The sequence below is a fragment of the Petaurus breviceps genome, unplaced genomic scaffold, assembly GCF_028583685.1.
Source record: "Petaurus breviceps papuanus isolate PSGF00001 unplaced genomic scaffold, PetGlider_PUasm1.0 90881, whole genome shotgun sequence".
Taxonomy (NCBI): Eukaryota; Metazoa; Chordata; class Mammalia; order Diprotodontia; family Petauridae; genus Petaurus; species Petaurus breviceps.
Window position 1 is genome coordinate 9,656,192 of NW_027187369.1, and position 22,454 is coordinate 9,678,645.

General features: G+C 40.3%; 1 protein-coding gene across 1 annotated transcript in view; it reads right to left on the reverse strand.

Annotated features, from left to right (window-relative positions):
• Positions 1 to 4,237: 4,237 nt before the first annotated feature.
• The window catches only part of LOC138150679 (glypican-3-like), a 309,958-nt gene continuing 291,741 nt past the window's right edge, over positions 4,238 to 22,454 (reverse strand). Inside the window, exon 5 of the mRNA XM_069074102.1 lies at positions 4,238 to 4,622. Coding sequence (XP_068930203.1) covers positions 4,453 to 4,622 — 170 coding nt within the window. The 3' untranslated portion in view covers positions 4,238 to 4,452. The remainder of the gene's footprint in view (positions 4,623 to 22,454) is intronic.

Below are 22,454 nucleotides of genomic sequence, written 5' to 3' on the forward strand. Positions count from 1 at the left end.
GAGAGAGAGAGAGAGAGAGAGAGAGAGAGAGAGAGTGAGTGAGAGTGCGAGTGTGTAACCCATTTGCTCAGGATGGGAACCCTTGGGTTTACAGACTGGATTGAACTTTTAGCTGAATTTCACCTGGTCCGTCCCCCTGCCCAGTTGTCTGGGCATGATGTGGCATTGATCACAGGGGATCATTGTTCTGGCATATTGATTCACACTGCTTGCAGAAATATAGGGGTAGATTTTCTTTTGAAAAGTGTTTCTTCATATGCTTTGACCACTTATCTAGCAGAGAATGCCTTTTTTGGCTTTAAGGCTTTAATCTATATGTCTTGGACATCAGGTGCTTATTAGAGATATTTGATATAAAGATATTTTCCCCCAGTCCAACCACTTCCCTTTTTATACCAGCTGCATTTCATTTTGTTCTACCAAAGCCTTTTAATTTCATGTAATGAAAATGACCTATTTTCCTTTTTCTAATTTCCTCCTCCCTAGTTATTGCTATGGATGGTTCCTGGTCTGCTTCTCTTCTCATGTTTTTATGTTATGACCTTTTATATTTAGCTTCTGTATCCATTTTGAATTTATTACGATCTAAAGCTAATCCTTGCAAAACAAAATAAATTTGCTTCTCAGCCCTTTAGAATCTGGCTTCTGAGTCCACCTCTCCTCCAAGATTACCAGCTGTTAAATCCTCTTTGACCTCAGTTCTCACCCTTTTCTGTCCTCACTCTGGTTTTGGACAATGGCCACCTCGTCCTCTCTATGCCATCTCTTCTCCCAGCCTTCTCATTTCCTCCTCCATCAAGGTCTTTAATGTTTTCTCCACCCTTAAATTTCTGGGTACTTCCTTCTCTGTGAACATTTTCTACACTCCTAGTAGAATGTAAGCTCTTTGAGAGCAGGAAATATTGCCTTTTGTCTTTGTGCCCCCATTGCTTCAAAGAGTGTTTGACTCATAGGTAGATACTTAACAGACCTTTGAATTAACCCTCCATGGTATAGTGTGTGTGCGGGTATGTGTGCAAATGTGTGTGTTCATGCATGTGATTCCCATGTTGACACACATAGACACAGTATGGATAAAAGAGACATCTAAGAATCTGATTCAGCCCCTGAGGCCATGCCTAGCATCTGACTTGGTGGCTTAGCCTCTGGTGTCTGCTCATGGTACAAGGGCAGAAATCTGAAGCTGGTAAAGGCAGCCAGGGGCCTGTGCTTGGAGGTGCATGAAGCCCTGCTGGGGTGGGCCACATAGTAGGCAGAAGGCTTTGGGGAAGGGCAGGAGGGGTGGAAGTTTGGGTCACTTAGGTCAGAGAGTGAGTGGTAGAGGAAGTGAGGCATATGGCAGATAGGGCTCAATCCTTAGGTGGGGAGTGGGGCTCCAGTTTAGTTGAATGAGTGACTGATGGAGCATCTTCTCCACCCACACCCAACCCTCCTTGTTGGCTTGTTCTTGTTTGTTTTGATCCCTCCCCCCAACAGCCCTTCTTCCCATTGCCATCCCTGCCCATATACCTTTCCTTTTTATGATCTTTCTTTGTCTCACCTTCTTCCTCAGTCCACAGAAACATGTAAAGACAGGCAGCTTGGTGGAGCAGATCATGTGGTCAAGAAGCCCTGTACTCAAGGTGTTGAGACAGATCGAAAGAACGGTAGACCTGGAGTTGCCTCAGACCCTTACTAGCTGTGTGACCCTGGGCAAGTCACTTAATCTCTGTTTGCCTCAGTTTCCTCAGCTCTAAAATGGGAATGATAATAATAGCACCCACCTTCTTGTGAAGATCAAATGAGGTATCTTGTAAAGCACTTAGCCCAGTGCCTTAATTCCAGTGCCTTCTCTCTGTTGATAATTTCCTAGTTATTCCGCATAAAGCTTGTTTGTACATTGTTGCTTGCCTGTTATTTCCCCATTAGATTGTGAGAACCTTGAGGGCAGGGACTATCTTTTGCCTCTCTTTGTTTCTCTCAGTGCTTAGCACAATGCCTGTCACTTAGCAGGTGCTTAGTAAATGTTTGACTGACTGACCAGATGAAGAAGGTTTCCAAATAGTTAGGACCCTTGCCCACAGTCACTGAGCTGAACAGGATCTCCTGCCTTCCAGGTCTCAGGCCTGCTCTTTCTGCTGGCCTTTGCTGCTGTGCTGGGGTCATGGTAGCTCAGTAATTTTGTGTGATTGGGGTCTCAAAGACTGAAAGAAAAGGTGGAGAACAGTGTGTTGTTGTTTTGTGCTTGAGGACTTGATGGAAGATTACCTGGACCAAACTCCCACCTGGTGGAGAAGGGAACATGAGCTTAGGCTGCAGCCAGTCCCTTGAGGCACAGTGTCAGGAGGAAGGGAGGTTCCAGTCCCCCTGCTCCCAGCCCCATCTGTTTGGATTCAGAGTGTTGTGTTTAGTGCTGGCTGCCACGTTTTATGAAGGATGTTAATTAGCTGTTGTGGGTCCAGAAGGTGGTGATGAGAAAGGTGATGTCTTGAGATTATGCCATATGGGGTTGTAGTGAAATAAATAGAGATGTTTAGGCTTGAGATGAGGAGACTTGGCATCGAGATCATATGGTGGAGGTTTTAGAGGTGCGAAGGACCTCAGAGCCTATCTAGTCCCCCACCATTTTGCAGAGGAGGAAACTGAGTCACAGGGAGAGGGAGAGAGGGAGAGAGGGAGAGAGGGAGAGAGAGAGAGAGAGAGAGAGAGAGAGAGAGAGAGAGAGAGAGAGAGAGAGAGAGAATAACCTGTCCTAGGGTATATAAGTAGTCAATTGCAGAGCAAGGATTTGAACCTATGACCTTGGACTCAACATCCAAGACTTTTCCCATTACACTGTGCTACCTCCCCAGTGGTCATTGGCTGTAAGTATTTGAGGGGCTGTCATGTGGAAGAGGGATTAAACCAGTCCCAAAGATTGTTTTTTGAATGGTCGTTCAATTTGTCAGTGAACTAATAGTTTACATTTAAAAGAATACAACAATAAAACAGACAGCTCCGAGATAATGCCTAATGTCCAAGTGCCCAGAAAGGTCAGGGACAACACAGCCCACGGGGCTGGGGTCACACTCCCCCCACTTCTCCAGTCTTGAGTCCTGAGCTGGTGGAATGGTCTAAGTGGGGCAAGGCTATAGGAGACAGCAGGAGGTTGGTTCAGGCACTTGGTGATTGTCTTTTTTTTTCTGTACCATCTGCTTATTGGCTTTCCCCATCACCTGCCCTGAGGCTTGCCCCCATTTGGGGACAGAGAGGGACAATGACAATGTCAAATATTACACAGACAAGGTTTGTGTCTGGCAAAGCATTGAAAGGGGGTGGGGTTGGGAGTAAAGAAACTTTGATTCCAATCCCAGTTCAGCTATTTACTGGCTATATAACTTGGAACAAATCACTTCCCTTCTTTGAGACTCAGTTTCCTAATTTGTAGAATGTTTTCTTCTTGCTTAAGACTTGTAAGAATTACATGTGAATTACTGAAAGTGAATATTGGTGCAAGGATCTGCATTCAGAGACTGGGGGTTTACCTCCTGCTTTGGCTGCTACTCCCTGATTGGGGGTCATGTCCCCTCTTAGAACTGCAGTTTTTGACTGTAAAAGAAACGAGAGCTGATGTATGAGGATTGGTTGTTATATCACTTGTCTTTTACTGAACGTTTTTCAGCAAATTATCACTGATTAAGTGCTCTTGGCTAAAACATGCAGGTACTGGGTATGTTTGCACTGGTCAGCTTGGCTCTTAGACACTGACCTCCCAGATACCTTTGTCCAGCCATCCATCTTCTCCTAGTCTCAAATTTGGTGGCCTACACACAGGGAGGTGTTTCCAGAATGTTTGTTGAGTTGGGTTAGGGCAGAGACAGTGATGTCTCAGTGAAGCCACACTTCGTAGTTGCTCCCCCTCCCCCCATACTAGTCCTGGTTCTTCCTTCCCACCCCATGTAGCCTCTCTGGGTCTGCCACTGTGGAGGTACTCAGTTACGGGGGCCCAATGCCAGGTTTTAGAGCTTAGATCCATCATCCTGGGCAGAGAACTGAGATTCTAGAAACAGAGGGACCCCTGTGGCTACCGCCCTCCAGCAGGTTTGAAAATATGCAACACGTTTGGACTTGACAGTTCAAGATGTTTGTAGACAATCCCCCACCTTGACACATGCATACTTTCAAGAGGAAAAAGGTATGTGGGCCATGCAGTCTTGGTTCCCTTAGGCTATAGCTTGGAGTGATGTTCTTTGTCCAATGACAGCACTGAGCCGGCCACTAATGTTCACCATTCTCGCAAAGATACCATTTTATTTTACAAAACACAACATGTCGCCTCTCTTCCATTTACTATTTGGGAAAGAGACAGACGACAGAAAGACAAGACAGGACAAAATTGAACAGGCCAGAAGAGAGCTCCCAAGGAGACCGCCTTTGCAAAGGGGTGTCACAAAGAGAAGAGTGCCAGGAAGGCGGGGGTGCTGCGCCAGTAGGTCAGTGGACCAACCCAAAGAAACACAGCACATAAAGCAGGATGGCGGCCAGGAGCCCCAGCAAGGAATTCCCCGCCCCAAGGCTTCTCACACTATTGCCTTCTTTGCTCTGCTGGTTCAGAAGCTGCTTGTTCAAAGGGGCTTCATCCACTTCCAGGTCATATGCCAGTTCTGCAAAGAGAAAAGAAGGAAGTGTCAGCAGTGGTGCCAGATCCTGGGCCTTGTGCTCCCTTCTTCTGCTTTGGGAAAAAATGTGCATTATTTTCATAAAGGGCTTTCCATATTTCCTTATATTCCTCATACTCGAGAAGTTACATTAAGGTTCCATGATTTAACTATCTTGAGATGGCTGGGCATTTATAGCATCCCCCAATTACATATAATGCTGCTCTGAAATGTGGAACAGACAACTCTTTTGTTTTGCTATTTCATATAACACTTTCAGAGTGTGTTCCCAACAATGGAATTGTTGGCTTAGCCGGCAGGATGCTTTTTGGTAAACTTTCCTGCAACTGATAGTCTTCTTCTGAAAGATTCCACATTTCTAATTTCAGCAGCAGCGAATGTCTATGCATTGCTCCCCATTTCTCCCCATTGTGTTTACTTATTTTTTTCAATTTGATGGTTATGAGGTGGTACCTCTAAAGTTTTGTCTCTGCAATTATTTGTAAAGTTGAGTACCCTTTTCAAATGATTGTGCTTTGTGCTTCCCCACTTGAAAATTATTCATGTAATTTGAACATGTAGGGCCCAGGGTAGGGAAACTGCAGCCTCCAGGCCACATGTGGCCTTCTAGGTCCTCAGGTGTGGCCTTCTGACTAAGTCCAAATCCTTTTATGAAGGGGACTTACTATGTGAGGTTTGATTCAAAGGGTCACACTTAAGGACTTGGAGGGCCACAGGTGGCCTCAGGACCGCAGCTTCCCCACCCCCGCTCTAGGCCGTGTGCAGTATGAGTTATCACGATGACTTTTTACCAGTTCCTAATGTATTTTGCATGCCATGTCACCCTCGACTCTTTTCTCTCCCTCCCCTTCACCTCCTCCCATCTTCATTCATTTGCCCAAATTTGCTAGTACTGCTGCCACAACATCTCTCTCGTGTCTCCCTCTCTACACAGCCACATCCACCCCTTACTTGGGCTATTTTAAGAGTGCCCCTAGTTTCCCTCCTGTCCACTATGGCCTCCACACAATTGTCAAAAAGATATTCTTAAAGCAGAAGCATAACGGTGTCCCTCCTCTGCTCCAGCAGTGCCAGTGGCTCCCTATTTCCCCTGGAATAAATGCAAACTCTTTTTCAGCTGAACTGGCCTACTTGATGTTCTTTGGATGCAACATTTTCTCTTCGGTCAGGGTCTTTGCACAGGCACGGCTGAAATATTTCCCCTCCTTATCTTTGCAAAGTACCTGGCACATAATAGGCGCTTAACAAACACAGTATTTGTTAAACTCGATGGAGCTGTATTTCTCTTTTGTCTTTGCTGCGAGTATTCACTAATTATTCCAGTAATTTCCTAATAATCTCTGAGTTGTTGAATTAAAAAAAAATCTCCCCTTGACAATTGAGATAAGTCCTTTCATTCTGTGTTCTTTTATTCTTTTGAAGTTTCTCATCTGGCTGGGAGTTCCTGGGCTTTAGTGTATAAGAAGTTACAAATCAATTTTTCCATATAGATTTGGTAAATAATGCAGCCTGTCCTAGGGTTTGATTTGTCATAGATTTATTGAATGCACATTGTTCTATGTATTTGATACATCTATTCTGTCTCACTGATCTCTTTCTCTATGTGTGGCCCTGTATCAAATAATGATGACCATTTAGTGACATGTTTCAAAGTCCAGGAATATAAGACTGTCATTATCAACTGTTTTTCTCAGCATGCCTACCCCCTGCTACTCCTCCCTGCTTGGTTTCTCTCTAATTCTGCAAGGATGCATCTTTGTGTCACACTGGTTATATACATTATTTGAGGGAGTAGTATCATTTCTGCTATAATAATATGTCCCCTGCATAAACACTGAATAACCTTCCAGTTATTTAGGTCTTTCTTGATTTCAGTCATTATAGGTTTATAAGCCTTTCATAGGTCCTTTGTATTTCTATGTAAGCTATTTCACAAATATTTGATAGTTTAGGGGATTTATTTTTTTAATATATTTTCTTGTTCTTTATTTGGAATTAATATGGATGAGGATGGTTAATTCTGAATACTATTACTTTGCTGCACTTCATGCAGTTGGATTTTCTATATTATTGTGTTAGCTGCAAATAATGATATCTTGAGCTAACTTACAATGTTAAGGCCTTGATTCTCTTTTTCTTATCTCATTGAGGTGGTAAGAATTTTCAGTGTCTTGGCAAATAAAAGTAGCAAGAGTAAGAGTCTTTGCTTTCTGTCTATTTTTAGTGATAACTTTGCTAACATTTCTCCATTTCATATTTTATTGGCTCTTGTCCTATGGTAGATTTTTTTTACTTTGTTGAGGGAAAAATTCCTGTATAGCTGTTATTTTTTAAATCACAGATTATACGTGATCAAAAGTTTTTCTTTGTCTTGATTTTTTTTTAGTTTTTTAGTGCAAGTGTTTTGTCATTTAAAAATTTTAATTTCTCTGATCAAGCCTTGTCCATCTGATATAAACCCTGATTAGCCATGATGAGTAATTTATTTAAAGAATTGCTGGATACTATTGCCTCAGTGATACTCTTACTTGAACCCCCTCCTTAATAATAATAAGAGCTAATGGGGGTGGCTAGGTGGCGCAGTGAATAGAGCACCAGCCCTGGAGTCAGGAGGACCTGAGTTCAAATCTGATCCCAGACACTTAACACTTACTAGCTGTGTGACCTTGGGCAGGTCACTTAACCCCAATTGCCCTACCTTCCCCCTCCAAAGAAGCAAAAAAAATAAGAGCTAACATTTATATAGTGCTTACTATGTGTCAGGCACTGTGCTAAGCACCGTATAGTTTTTATCTCATTTGATTCTCACAAGAATCCCGGGAGGCAAGGTGCTCTTATTATTCCCATTTTATAGATGAGAAAGTAGACAGAGGCTATGTGACTTGCCCAGGGTCACACAGGTAGTAAGTGTCTAAGGCTGAGACTCAGGTCTTTCCCACCCTAGGCCTGGCACATTCCACTACCTAGCTGCCCAAGAAAGAAAGTCATTTAAAGAAAACCAACCACCAGGGCAACCTTGTTGCATGGTGTATACCATATTCTGTACCTTGATGCCTCTATAGAGAGGACAGAGGTAAAACCCAGTCAAGATGACAGAATAGCAGGAGGAAGTACAACAAAACTCTTCCCCCAACTATTTCACAAAGAACTATAAAATAATCAGGAAATCCAAGAAAAAATCACATTGAGTCTATTTCCAGCCCAGCTTGGCAAAGGGAGACAGGAAGAGAGGTCTGTTGAGCTTGGGGTCTGAGAATAGCCAGGTGCATGCCCTGGAGCCTTCAGCCCAGGTACTAGAGGAGCCTGTCTGTGGCTGTGCACCAGGGAAGGAGAGGTCTCAGGTCTGGCACATAACTTTGTGCAGGGAGCAAGAACAGTTGCCAATAAGCACTTCTGTCCCTACTCTGTGTTGTGTCACAGATCCACAGTACTCAGAGGAGCGGAGCCACACCTAGGAGTGGTGGTTCAGAGAAGAATGAAGTCACAGGCTCTAGGCTTTACTGAGTATGGAACAAATACAGAAGGAAGCAGCAGCTGTGTGGCTCTGATCTCAACACTGGCCAAATAAAAAGGACCAAGTCGGGAAGTAAGGCAAGAAGAATAACCAAAGAAACAAAAAAAGACCCACAAGAAGAAGCTATTATAGTGACAGAGACACCCAAGAAACAGACAAATAAGAGAAAGGCACCAGGGCATCTACCAGCAAATCCTCAAAGAATTTCTAAAAATGATGAAGAGGTTTCTTTTTTTTGTATTTTTTTTTAATTTTTAGTTAACATCATTCATTTCCACAAGATTTTGAGTTACAAATTTTTTTCCATCTTTCCCCTACCCACCACCCCAAAACAACAATCCCACTGAATATCTCCTCCCCCAATCTGCTCTTTCCTATATCTTCCCCCAACCCCCTCCAACTTTCTAGTAGGGCATGGTGGATCTCTATGCCCCAGTGCCCGTATAAATCATTTCCCAGTTATATGTAAAATAATAATAATAATGTGTATATACATGTTTAAACATTTGATTTTAAAACTTTGAATTCCAGATTCTTTCCGTCCCTTGTCACCCACCCTTACTGGGAAGTTAAGCAATTCAATATAGGTTGTACATGTGTAGCTATGCAATACATTTCCATAGTGGATATATTGTGAAAGACTGACTATATTTCCCTCCATCCCATCCCACCCCCCAACTTGTTCTATTCTCTACTTTGATCCTATCCCTTTTCAAAAGTGGGTGCTTCCAACTTCCCTCCCCCCCCAGCCTGCCCTCCCTTCCATCATCCCCCCTCTCATCCCCCTCCCCCTACTCTCCTGTAGGGTGAGATACCCTATTTAGTGTGTATGTCATTCCATCCCTAAGCCAAATTCATTGAGAATAAGGTTGACTCAGTCCCTTTTGCCTTCCTGTTCTTCCCCTCCATTGTAACAGTTTTCCCTTGCCTCTTCTGTATGAGATAGTTTACCCCATTCTGTCTCTCCCCATCTCCTCTCATTATATTCCTCTCTCAACTCTTAATATCACATTTTAAGTATCATCCCTTCCTATTCAACTGGTCCTGTACCCTCTGTGGTATGTATACCTGTACACATATATACACATACTCACATATGTATTCATATGCCCATATACCCTCCTATATAGACATATATGTATATATACATACATATATATTCATTCATCCCTTCAACTATTCCCATACTGAGAAAAGTTTCATAAGTTACAATTATTGTTTTTCCATGTAGAAATGTTAAGTAATTCAACTTTCATAAATTCCTTATGATTTCTTTTCCCTATTTACCTTCTCATGCTTCTCTTGCTTCTTGTATCTGAATGTCAAATTTTCTATTCAACTCTCATTTTTTTCATCAAGAATGCTTTAAAGTCCTCTATTCCACTGAATGACCATAATTTCCCCTGAAACATGATACTCAGTTTTGCTAGGTAGGTTATTCTTGGTTTTAATCCCAGGTCCTTTGACCTCCGGAATATCATATTCTAAGTCCTTCAATGCCTCAGTGTAGAAGCTGCCAGATCCTGTGTTATCCTGATTGGGTTTACACAGTATTCAAATTGTTTCTTCCTGGCTGCTTGTAATATTTTCTCCTTGATCTGGGAACTCTGGAACCTGGCTGTAATATTCCTAGGAGTTTTCTTTTTGGGATCTTTTTTCAGGAGGTAATCGGTGGATTCTTCCAACCTCTATTTTGCCCTCTGGTTCTAAAACATCAAGGCAATTTTCCTTGAGAATTTCTTGGAGGATGATTTCTAGATTCTGTTTTTTTTATCATGGCTTTCAGGTAGTCCAATAATTTTTAAATGATCTCTCCTGGATCTATTTTCCAGGTCAGTGGTTTTTCCAGCGAGATATTTCACATTGCCTTCTATTTTTTCATTTGTTTGGATCTGTTTAATAGTATCTTGATTCCCCATAAAGTCACTAGCTTCCACTTGTTCCAATCTAATTCTGAAGGAATGATTCTCTTCAGTGAGCTTTTGAGATTCTTTTTCCATCTAGAAAATTTGGCTTTTTAAGGCATTCTTTTCATTGGCTTTTTGAGCCTCTTTTGCCATCTGAGTTAGTCTGTTTTTTAAGGTGTTATTTTCTTCAGTCAGGTTGTTGACTCTCATTTCATAATTTTCTTGCATTGTTCTCATTTCTCTTCCCAATTTTCCCTCCCCTTCTCTTATTTGGTTTTCAAAATCCTTTTTAAGCTCCTCTATGGCTTACAAGCAGCTTGGAAGCTTCTGGTGCAGGAGTTCTGACTTTGCTGTCTTCCTCCTGTTACATCCTTTTTTGTCCCCAAAAAAGGAATCCAGAGTCAGATCGCTGTGCTTGCCTTGCTTCCCTCATTTGCTCATGTTGCCACTCACTTACTTGACTTTTGAGCTTTTTGCCACAGTAGAACTCTGCTACTAAGGAGGGGAGCTTTGTCCCAGTTGCTGGGGTTTTCGCAGCTGCTGGAGCTATTAGTTGGGTGCCTTCTCTGAAGCCTCCACATGCTCTGGAAAACTGGTCACATACCCTAGGACCTCCACCCTAGAGTACAATCCAGATCTAAGCAGGTTAAAGCAAGAGTGATTACTCCTCAGACTGGTTGCTTGTTCCTCCTACAATCTGCAGACCAGGAACTCTGAAGCAGCCACTTGGTGGTGGCTACATGGCCACAGCGCCTCAGCCACTTCTTCCTCTAGGGGGTAAAGGCCTGCCTGCACTCCTAAACTCCCAGTTCACAAAGTCCACACTGCACTGACCTCTTACTTTGTCCTTAGCATCTATGGGTTGATAATCCTGAAAATTTTAACAGCTGCTGGTGATCTGAAGTCCCTCCTGCCAGCAGCTGGTTGTAGCTCCCTTGAGGCTTGTGTGGGGCTAGGCTCGGCTCCCAGAGTGCTGCGCTGGCAGACTCCTGCTGGCCTGCCAGGCTGTTCTCAGCAGGAGGTTAGCTTTTCTGTGTCATTTTGTGGGTTCTGTAGCTCCAAAGTTTGTTCAGAGTCACCTTCTACTCCACCATCTTGAAGAGGTTTCTTTTAGAAGAGCTAAACATGATTTTATAAATGAAATGATAAGACTAGAGGGAAAAATTAGAAAAGATTTGTGGATTTGTGGAGATTTGTGGAAAATTGTGGAGATTTGTGGAAAAAAGAATTGAAAAGAGAATTAATAGCTTGGCATAAGAGGTACAAAACTTTGGCCAAGAAAAACACTCCCTTAAAATTAGAATGGACTAAATAGAAATAAATTACTTCACAAGATAGCAAGATTTAATAAAATAAAAAAAGAAAATAGAAAAACATCCCATAGCGAATACAACTGACCTGGAAAACATATCAAGGAGAGATAATTTAAAAATCATTGGATTATCATAAAACCATAACCAAAAATAAGGGAATTCTCATCTTTCAAGAAATCTCCAAATAAAATTGCCTGGATCTTAGAACCAGAGGACAAAGTGAAAATAGAAAGAGTCTGCTGGTCAGTTCCTGAAAGAAACACCAAATAAAAGCTCCCAAGAAAAATATAGCCCAAATCCAGAGCTTCTAGGTCAAAGTAAAAGTACTGCTAGCAGACCAAAAGAATTCAAATACTGAGGAGCCGCAAAAGTACCATATAGATTTAGCAGCCAGTAGTAGAAAGGAAAAGAGAGGGGAGAGGTGAAGAATATTATTCATTATAATTTCTCATGGTTTGGTCTTTTCTGTTATCATTCATGTCACTAGAACAACTAGTGTGCATTGATATTTGGGTTCTGCATTATTTCCTCTATCACTTCAGAGAAGTCTTACAGAGTTCCTCTAAATTTCTCATATTCTTCATTTCTTTCAGCAAAATGATGTTCCTAATGAATTTTTGGTTCTTAGCCTTTTTTTCCTTCCATACTTAGTGCTTTGAATATTTTTGTCTGTATTGGACCTGTCTGTCTTTGCCCTCCTTCAGATATATGCCCAGAAGTGGCACCACTGGGTCAAAGGCTATGAACAGTATACAGACTTTCTCACCACATAATGGCAAATTGTTTTTAAAAATGGTTGGACCGGTTTCTTTCCACAACCTTTCCAACAATGGCTTGCATTTTGGATCATGCTTGTTGATTCCTAAGCTGTTTAAAATATTTTTATTCGTAAATTTGTTTTTATATCATTTGTTTCCAAAAATATCTTCCCCACTTAGAGATCCATTCCTTCAAAAATAGTAAAGAGGAAAACAAATTAGTTTAACAAAACTAACCAACAGAACAACTGAGTCGGACAGTGCTCCACACCCATATTCTTCCATGTCTGCAAAGAAGGGAGGGAGGTATAGTCTGATATTTTGTGGGGAGGAGGGGTGTCCAACTTTGTTCATTATGATTACACAGGCACTCAGCACACATAGTGGTCATTATGCATATTGTTCTTCTGTTTTTGCTTACTTCTTTTTGCATAAGTTTATATAAGTCTTCTCTGTAGTCTTCATATTCAGCATTTCATGTGGTGTAATAATATTTTATTACATTGATATTCCAAGACTTTTTGACCTATTCTCCAGCTGATGGGCATAGATTTTGTTTCCAGTTATTTCCTATTACAAAATAGTTACAATTCTATGACTAGTTTGGCGTATGGACCTTTCTGTCTTTGACTTCCTTGGTATATATGCCTTGGGACACCCTTATTTTGGTGTAGCCCATCTGACAGTGGGATCTCTGGGTCAAAGCGTCTCAGTGGTCCCAATGGATTGCTCCATTTCAAATTATTTTTCAGAAATGGCCCAATTCACAAGTCCTCCAAGAATATATTAGTATGCCTATTTTCAAAATTCCCCAAATATTGACTATTCCTATCTTTTGTCATATTTGTCTGTTTGCTGTATGTGAAATGAAATCTGAGTTGTTCTGATTGAGAGGCAGCTATGTGGCCCATTGGAGAGGGAGTTTGACCTAGACTAGAGTAAAAAATATTTGAGTTCAAATTATACCTCAGACACTTATTAGCTGTGTGGTCCTATCTGTTTCAGTTTCCTTATCTGTAAAATAGGGATTATAATAGCACCTGCCTTCCAAGGTTGTTGTGAGGATCACATGAGACGATATCTGTAAAACACTTTGCAAACCTTCAAGCCATATATAAATGCTACCTGTCGTTGTTATTTTTGTTTGCATTTCTCTTATTTAGCAATCTTTTACACATAGTTGTTAATGGCCTGAAGTTCTTCTTTTCATAACTGTTGTGATTGTGTGAATACCTTATAGACAAGGTGCTACTAAAAGTCTTTTGAGACACTCTTCTTTGGAATATTGGACCGTTATTAGAGCTATTTTCTGCTATGGGTTTTTTTTTCAATTGATTGTGATCACCTCTATCCCTTTTTTGGCTAATAATTCTCCCACCTACCACCCCTAGCCAGAGTTGTGAAAGCTACCTACCTCATTTTCTTTTCTTTTTTTTTAAATAAACTTTAATATTTAGGTAGCATATTCATGTTCAGCTAACTGGCAAAAGAGGTTTAAACCATAGAACTAGGATTATCTATTCTTCATACATTTTTGTATCTTCCTAGTTGTTAACATCTTGGTTTTTTTTTCCTCATTAGAATGTACCCTCAGGGGAGAAGCTATCTTTTTGCCTTTTGTGTTGACTTGAATTTTATTATTTTTTTCAAGCTCTATAAAATATCACCTTGATAGCTAAGTATATTACTGAATATGCTTCTAGATCTCCTTTGCTGGATCTTCTTCCAGATTGTGCCCTCTAACAAAAGGTGTCCCTCGAGGCTCGGTCCTGAGTCCCTTTTCTCTTCTCCCTCTATATTATTTCACTTGATGACTCATAAGCTCCCATGGATTTAATAACTATATGCTGGGGCAGCTAGGTGGTGAAATGAGTAAAGTGCCGGCCCTGGAGTCAGGAGGACCCGAGTTCAGTTCTGGTCTCAGACACTTAACACCCACACAAAAAAACTAGCCATGTGACCTTGGGCAAGTCACTTAACCCCAATTGCCATCCAAAAGGCAAATAAAACAAACAAACTATATGCTGATGATTCTCAAATCTACTTTTCCTTCCCCAATCTCTCTGTTGACCTCCAGTCTCCCATCTCCAACTGCCTTTCAGAGATCTGAATTGGATATTCAGTAGACATCTAAAACTCAACATGTCCAAACCAGACCTTCCTTAGCTTTCCTTTTCAACCTTCCCCTCCTCTACCTTATCTATTACTACAGAGGGGCATCCTCTCAGTCCCTCAAGTTCATTTCTTGACTCCTTCCTCATACACCTGATAGTGTGTTGCCAAGATGACACATTCTGTTGATTTTAATTTTGCATCATCTCTTGAACATATCCCTTTCTCTCCTCAGACACTGTCCCCATCCTGGAGCAGGCCCTCATCGCCTCTCACCAGGCTATTGCAATAGCCTGAGGGTGGGTTTGTTTGCCTCAGGTCTCTCCCCTTTCCAATCCATCCTCCATTCAGCCACTACAGTGATTTTCTTACAGCTCAGGTCTTACCATGCCACTTCCTATTCAGTAAACTCCAGTGGCTCCCTATTACCTTCTAGGATCAAATATGAAATGTTTTGCTTGGCATTCAAGGTCCTTCATGACCTAGTGTCCTACTTTTCCAGCCTCTTCATGCCTTTCTCCCTGCCACCTGCCACTGGTCTCCTGGCTGTTCCATAAAAAAGGCACTCTTGTCTCTTGGCTTTAGGCATTTTCTCTGGATGTCCCCCATGTCTGGAATGGAAAGGGAGAGCCCTTATCAACTTCACCTACTGGCTTCCCTGACTTCCTTTTCCAATGAAAATCCCATCTTTTTTGCCTTTTTTTGAAGGGCAATTGGGGTTATGTGACTTGCCCAAGGTCACACAGCTAGTGTTAAGTGTCTGAGGCCAGATTTGAAATCAGGGCCTCCTGACTCCAGGGCTGGTGCTTTATTCACTGTGCCACCTAGCCGCCCTGAAAATCCCATCTTTTTAGCAAGCCTGTCCTAACCCCTCTTAATTTGAACACTTTTCTTCTGTTAATTATTTCCTATTTATCATGTACATAGCCCGTTTATATTGGTATTTGTTTTCATGCTGTCTCAACTGTTGGATTGTGAGCTCTTTGAGAGCAGAAGCTATTTTTTGTTTCTTTTTGCATCTTTACCACTTAGCACAGTGTCTGGAATACAGTAGGAGCTTAATAAATATTTATTGATTAACAGAGAGAGCTGAGTGGTTGGAATCAGAAAGACATGAGTTTGAATGCTGCCTCAGACAGTTACTAGTTGTGTGACCCTGAGCAAGTCACTTAACTTCTTTTTGCTTCATTTATCTCATCTACAAAACTAAAACAGGGATGATAATTGCACTGAATCCACAGAGTTATTATGAGATCAAATGAGAGAATGTATGTAAAGTATTTCAAATTCCTTAGTCATTCAGTTTTTCAGTTGTGTCAGACTCTTCAAGACACCATTTGGGGTTTTCTTGGCAGAGATACTGGAGTGGTTTGCCATTTTGTTCTCTAGCTCATTTTACAGGGGAGGAAACTGAGGCAAATGACATTAAGTGACTTACCCAGGCTCACACAGCTAGTAAGTATCTCGTACCAGATTTGAACTCAGAAAGATGAGTCTTCCTGACTCCAGGCCCAGCAGCACCTAGCTACCCCATAATTCTTAAAGCCTATATAACTAGCTATTAGTAGTAGTGTGTACTTTGATAGACTTACTCCCGGATATTTCATGGATTTTTGTATACTTTTAGTGTAATTTTCCTTTCTACCATTTCCTTTTGTTATTGCTTGATAGAAAAGGTGGCAATTTCTGTGGGCTTATTTTGTATCCTGTTACTTTACTGAAGCTATTAATTGATTCAGTTAGAAAACTTAAATGATCATCAAACCAAGTAAACCATCATGTCATCAGAAAATAGGGAGCTTTATCTATTACATGCTTTTAATTTCTTTCTTAACTTTTTTTTCTAATAATACTGTTAACATTTTTAGAATTATAGCAGATAACAGAAGGCAAAGGAGGAGGCAGCCCTGCTTTATTTGCATATTCATTAGAAAACCTATAATGGTTCCCCTTTTGTATATAATGCTGGCTTTTGGGTTTAGATATATTTTTAAGTCATATTAAAAAATGTTCTTATTCTGCCTATGCTTTGTAGGGTTTTTAGCATAAATGAAGGTTTTACTTTGTCAAAAACTTTTTTGGCATCCATTGGTATAATCATCTGGTTTTGGATGTTCTACTTTTTACAAAGATTAATGATGGTTGTTTTCCTAATGTTCCAACATCCTTGGCTCTTTAGTATAAATCCCAAGTGTAAACTTGATCATATTGAATAATTTTTTGGATGTATTGCTGTAGTTACTTTTTGCCAAGATTTTATTTTAAAAATTTGAATCCATATTCATTAGAGTTGTTTCATTTCCTTTTGCTATTAGTGATATGGAACATTTTCTTTCACATTTCTTCTAAAAGCTGTTTGTTTGTATCTTTAGACCTATTGGAGAATGGCTTTAAGTCTTACATAGGGAAATCAACACATCTGTGTATATTAATTATGTTGATTGTTTTTCCCAATGTTCAAATCTTCTTGCATCCCTGGTATAAATCCAACTTGATCATGTGGATAATTTTTGGATATATATTTATTTATATATAATGGTTTTGCCAGGATTTTATTTAATCAGTAGAGTTGTTTTATTTACATTCCTCTTACTGTCAGTGATTTAGAACTTTTAAAAATTTCTTCCTCCAAAAGCTATTTTCTCCACACTTTTTGACCTGCTGGAGAATGCCTCTTGGTCTCATATAGAAAATCAATACAAAACTATCTGTATATATCCCATGGGTTTCAGAACTCTTTTAAATATTTGATATAAAACTTCTCCTAACTGACAACTTCTCTTCTTGGTTTAACTACATTGTATTTGTATAATGTCAGGGGCATAGCATTAAGAGCATTTATAGACATCCCGAGTGTCTTGCTGTTTAGTGCTAAGATGGTTTGTAAGTACTGCTATAAATGTCGATTTTTGTGGATTTATTTTTTAAGTTATAGTTTTTCTGAAGGGATTAGTTGTCTTGAATAATAATATTAGCTAGCCTGTATATATCATTGAAATTTTGCAAAGTACTTTAGAAATATTATTTTATCCTCACAACAGCCCTGGGAAGTATGTGCCATTATTATTTCTATTTTACAGATGAGGAAACTGAGAGGTTAAGTACATTTCTCAAGGCCATGTAGCTAGTAAGTGTCTTCAGGCTGGATTTGATCTCAGGTCCTCCCAACTACAGAAACAGCACCATATCCACGCCCTCGCCTAGGTGCTTTAGAGTTCTTCAGATTTTCCAGCATTAACTAAGCAAATCTATATGTCATTTGAAAGTAAGGATAATTTATATCCATTGCTAATGTCTATGCTTTGACTCTACTGTAGTAGAAAGAGCCTAGACAGGAATCAGAGGACTGAGGTTTGAGTCTTTGATCTCCCTCACCTGTACCTGGGTTATTTTAGGAAAGTCATTTCTACCTATCTGGGTCTCTGACTCCTTATCTGTACAGTGAAGAGAGTAGACTGAGCAATAATCTCCAAGGTTCCTTCCAGCTTTCAAGCTATATAATCATGTGTCCTTCTGTAGTCATATTTGTAGAACTAGACTTTCTAGAATGATGTAAAATACTGTGGGGAGAGGAACATCCTTGTTTTTCTCCAGTAGTATTTGGGACAGCTTCCACCGTTTTACCTTTGCAAATAATACTAGTTCTTGTCTTTAAACATATTTTTTAAAGTTCCTATTAAAGAGAGGTGTTCTGTGCCTATACTTTTTAGACTTTTCAACATATGGGAATGTTTTGTTTTGTCAAAGGGTTTTTTCTGATCCTCTTAAGATGATTGTAAGTTTAAAAATATTACCTTTTTTTCCTTTTTTCCCCATTTTTCAAATGCTTTAACTTCTGATTTACATCATTTGTTTCTGCCAGATTTTGAGTTACAAATTTTCTCCCCATTTTTCCCCTACCCACTGCCCCAAAACAGCAGTCCCACAGGATATCCCCTCCTCCAATCTGGCCTCTCCCATATTTTCTCCCATACCCCTTTTGACTTTTCCAGTAGGGCATGGTGGATCTCTATGCCCCAGTGCCTGTATATCTTATTTCCCAATTACATGTCAAATAGTATTAATAATATATATATATATATATTTTTAACATTTGATTTTAAAACTTTGAATTCCAGATTCATTCCCTTCCTCCCTTGTCACCCACCCTTACTGGGAGGATAAGTTCAGTATAGGTTGTACATGTGTAGCTAATGCAAAACAATAACATAGTAGCTATATTGTAAAAGACTGACTATATTTCCCTCCCTCCTATCCCACCTCCCACTTATTCTATTCTCTAGTTTGATCCTGTCCCTTTTCAAAAGTGGATGCTTCCAACTTCCCTCCCCCCCAGCCTGCCCTCCCTTCCATCATCCCCCCTCTCATCCCCTTCCCCCCTACTCTCCTGTAGGGTGAGATACCCTATTTAGTGTGTATTTCATTCCCTCCCCACGCCAAATTACATGAGAATAAGGTTGACCCATTCCCTTTTACGTTCCTATTCTTCCCCTCCATTATAACCATTTTCCCTTGCCTCTTCTATATGAGATAGTTTACCCCATTCTGTCTCTCCCCATCTCCTCTCATTATATTCCTCTCTCGCCTCTTAATTTCACCTTTTAAGTATCATCCCGTCCTGTTAAATTGGTCCTGTGCCTTCTATCTATGTATAACTGTAAACATATATACACACATTCACATATGTATTCATATACCCATATACCCTCATATATATATTTCTATTCCCTTCAACTATTTTCATACTGAGAAAAATATCATCAGTTACAATTATTGTTTTTCCATGTAGGAATGTTAATAGCTCAACTTTGTTAAGTTCCTTATGATTTCTTTTCCCTGTTTACCTTCTCATGCTTCTCTTGCTTCTTGTATCTGAATGTCAAATTTTCTATTCAACTCTGGTTTTTTCAGCAAGAATGCTTGGAAGTCCTCTATTCCACTGAATGACCATATTTTCCCCTGAAACATGATACTCAGTTTTGCTGGATAGGTGATTCTTGGTTTTAATCCCAGGTCCTTTGACCTCCGGAATATCATATTCCAAGCCCTTCGATCCCTCAGTGTAGAAGCTGCCAGATCCTGGGTTATCTTGATTGCGTTTCCACAATATTCAAATTGTTTCTTCCTGGCTGCTTGTAATATTCTCTCCTTGATCTGGGAATTCTGGAACCTGGCTATAATATTCCTAGGAGTTTTCTTTTTGGGATCTTTTTCAGGAAGTGATCGGTGGATTCTTTCAACCTCTATTTTTCCCTCTGGTTCTAAAACATCAGGGCAGTTTTCTTTGAGAACTTCCCAGAGGATGATTTCTAGGTTCTTACTTTGGTAATGGCTTTCAGGTAGTCCAGTAATTTTTAAATTATCTCTCCTGGATCTATTTTCCAGGTCAGAGGTTTTTCCCATGAGATATTTCACATTGCCTTCTATTCTTTCATTTGTTTGGATTTGTTTAACAGCATCTTGATTTCTCATAAAGTCATTAGCTTCCATTTGCTCCAATCTAATTCTGTAGCAATGATTCTCCTCATTGAGCTTTTGAGATTCTTTTTCCATCTGGCAAATTCGTCTTTTTAAGGCATTCTTCTCTTCATTGCCTTTTGGAGCCTCTTTTTGCCATTTGAGTTAGTCTATTTTTTAAGGTATGATTTTCCTCAGTCAGGCTGTTGACTCTCATTTCATAATTTTCTTGCATCGTACTCATTTCTCTTCCCAATTTTTCCTCCACTTCTCTTATCTGCTTGTTAAGGTCCTCTGTGGCCTGTAGCCAGCTCATATTTTCCTTTGAAGCCTTTGGTGCAGGAGTTCTGACTTCACTGTCTTCCTCCTATTCCATGCTTTGCTTCTTTTTGTCCCCAAAATAGGAGTCTAATGTTGGAATCTTCTGTCTGCTTTGTTTCCTTTGCCTGGTCATGTTGCCCCTCAGTCAATTGACCCCTGGGCTTTTTGCCACAGTAGGACTCTGCCACCAGACAGGGGAGCTTTTGTCCCAAACACTGGGGCTTTCTCAGCTGCTGGAGGTATTAGTTGGGTGCCCTCCTCCCTGAGGCCTCCACATGCTCTGGCAAGCTGGTCATGCACCCCAGAATCTCCACCCTAGACTGCAATCCAGATCCAACCAGGTTAATGCAAGAGTGATTACTCCTCAGACTGGTTGCTTGGTCCCCCTAGACTCTGCAGGCCAGGAGCCGGAGCTGCCACATGGTGCTGGCTGGCTGTGCTGGTGTCTCAGTGGCTTCTCACCCCAGGGGCAAAAGCCATGCACTCCCACTTACTGGGTCCAAAAGTCCAGACTGCACTGACCTCTCACTTTGTCCTTTGCATCTATGTGTTGATAATTCTGGAGACGGCCACAGCTGCTGCTGATCTGGAGTCCCTCCTGCCGGAGGCTGGTCAGGCCCGCCCTGGGGCTAAAACTTCTGGCTCATGCGGGCCTGGGCTCAGCTCCCAGAGCACTGCGCTGGCCGATTCCTGCTGGCCTGCCGAGCTGTCCTCAGCGGGAGGTGAGCTTCTCTGTGTCATTTTGTGGGTTCTGCAGTTCCAAAGTTTGTTCAGAGTCCCCTTTTTACATGGATTGGGGAAGGTGGAAGCTGGAGTCACAGGGAGGTCCTGCTTCTACTCCGCTATCTTAACTCTGCCAGTTTAAAAATATTACTAATTATAGGCATTGTTTTCTTTTCTTTTTCTTGCTTTTTGGAGGGCATTTGGGGTAAGTGACTTGTCCAAGGTCGCACAGCTAGTCTCTGTGTTAAATGTCTGAGGCTGCTTTGGAACTCAGGTACTCCTGACTCCAGGGCTGGTGTTCTATTCACTGTGCCACCTAGCTGCCCCTATTGTTTTCTTAATATTGAAGCATACTTGCATAACTGGTATAACTCCAACTTGGTGATAATCTTAGATATATTGCTGTAGTCTCTGTGCTAAGATTTTATTTAATATTTTCCCCTCAATATGCAATAGTGAGCTTGTTTTATTATTCTTTCTTTCCTTGAATCCTTCCTTAGTTTGGGTATCAGGACAATATTTGTCTTGTAAAGGCATCTTATTCCAGTGCCTTCATTTTCAGTTGTTAAGAATAATTTTTGTAGTATTAATTTATCTTTTAATATCCGAAGAAATTGACTAGTACCTTGACCTAGACTATTTCTCCACCCTCTCCTTTCGGTACTTCATTTCAGACTTATTCTATTTTTCTTTTGGAAACTGAGTTGTTTGGGGATTTCATTTCTTAACATGAGAATTTTACAGTTTTGTAGATAAATAGCCATTTATTTTTATTTCCTCTTTGTGGTGAATTCACCTCATTCTTTTTTATTTTCCTCCTTTTTTAATCAGGTTAGCTAATGGCTTATCAGTTTTGTTAGTATTAAGCAAAACTCTTGGCTATTTCTATAGTCCTTTTCTTTTGATTTCTTTTCCTCTCCTCTGATCTCTAAAAGTTCTTTCTTTTGTGCTTTTTGCAGTTAACTTGTTGATTTTTCTAGTGTTATTTTTTTCTAAAAAAAAATCATATCGTTAATCTTTTTATTTTGTTGGTATGTGTATAGAGATAGATTTTTTCCTATGATTACTTTAATTGTATCTCCAAAATGTTGGTATGTGGCTTTACACAATTGTTTCTATGAATTGTTATTTGACTCACTTGTTCAATATATCACTACATAGTCTCCATTTAGATCTGTATTACCAGTTTTCTTATGTTATGGTAGATAAAGGAGATATTTTATATTTGCTTCTTTTTGTATTTATAATTTCTTTGTGTGCCTAGACTCTAGTTAAAATTTCTCCCTAGCTGAAAACTGCTCTCTGCATTTTCTGTTCTTGTTTTCCCCCTAATTATTCTTGGTTGAAGGACAAGGGCTTTGATTAGCATTTCATGACTAGTGAAAGGTTTGGGGAAGAGCTAAGTCTTCTGATCTTACCATCTTCCCTGGAATTCTTCTTTTGTATGTGTATCATTCCTATGTATGTTGTTGGTTCAGAACTATGGTTCCCTTTCCTCAGCCCATGTAATCCCTTCCCAATTGTGTCTTCCATTTTAGTCAACCAACAAGGGCCTTATCACTAACCCATTTTAACCACTAAGACAATCTATGCGTTCATGGAAACTGATAGGGATCATAATTTAAGTAGATTTTATTTTTGTTTTTCTGCTTTTATTTTGCAGCGTTTTATGTCTTTCTTTTGTTTTTGTCTTTGTTTTTAACATTTGTTTT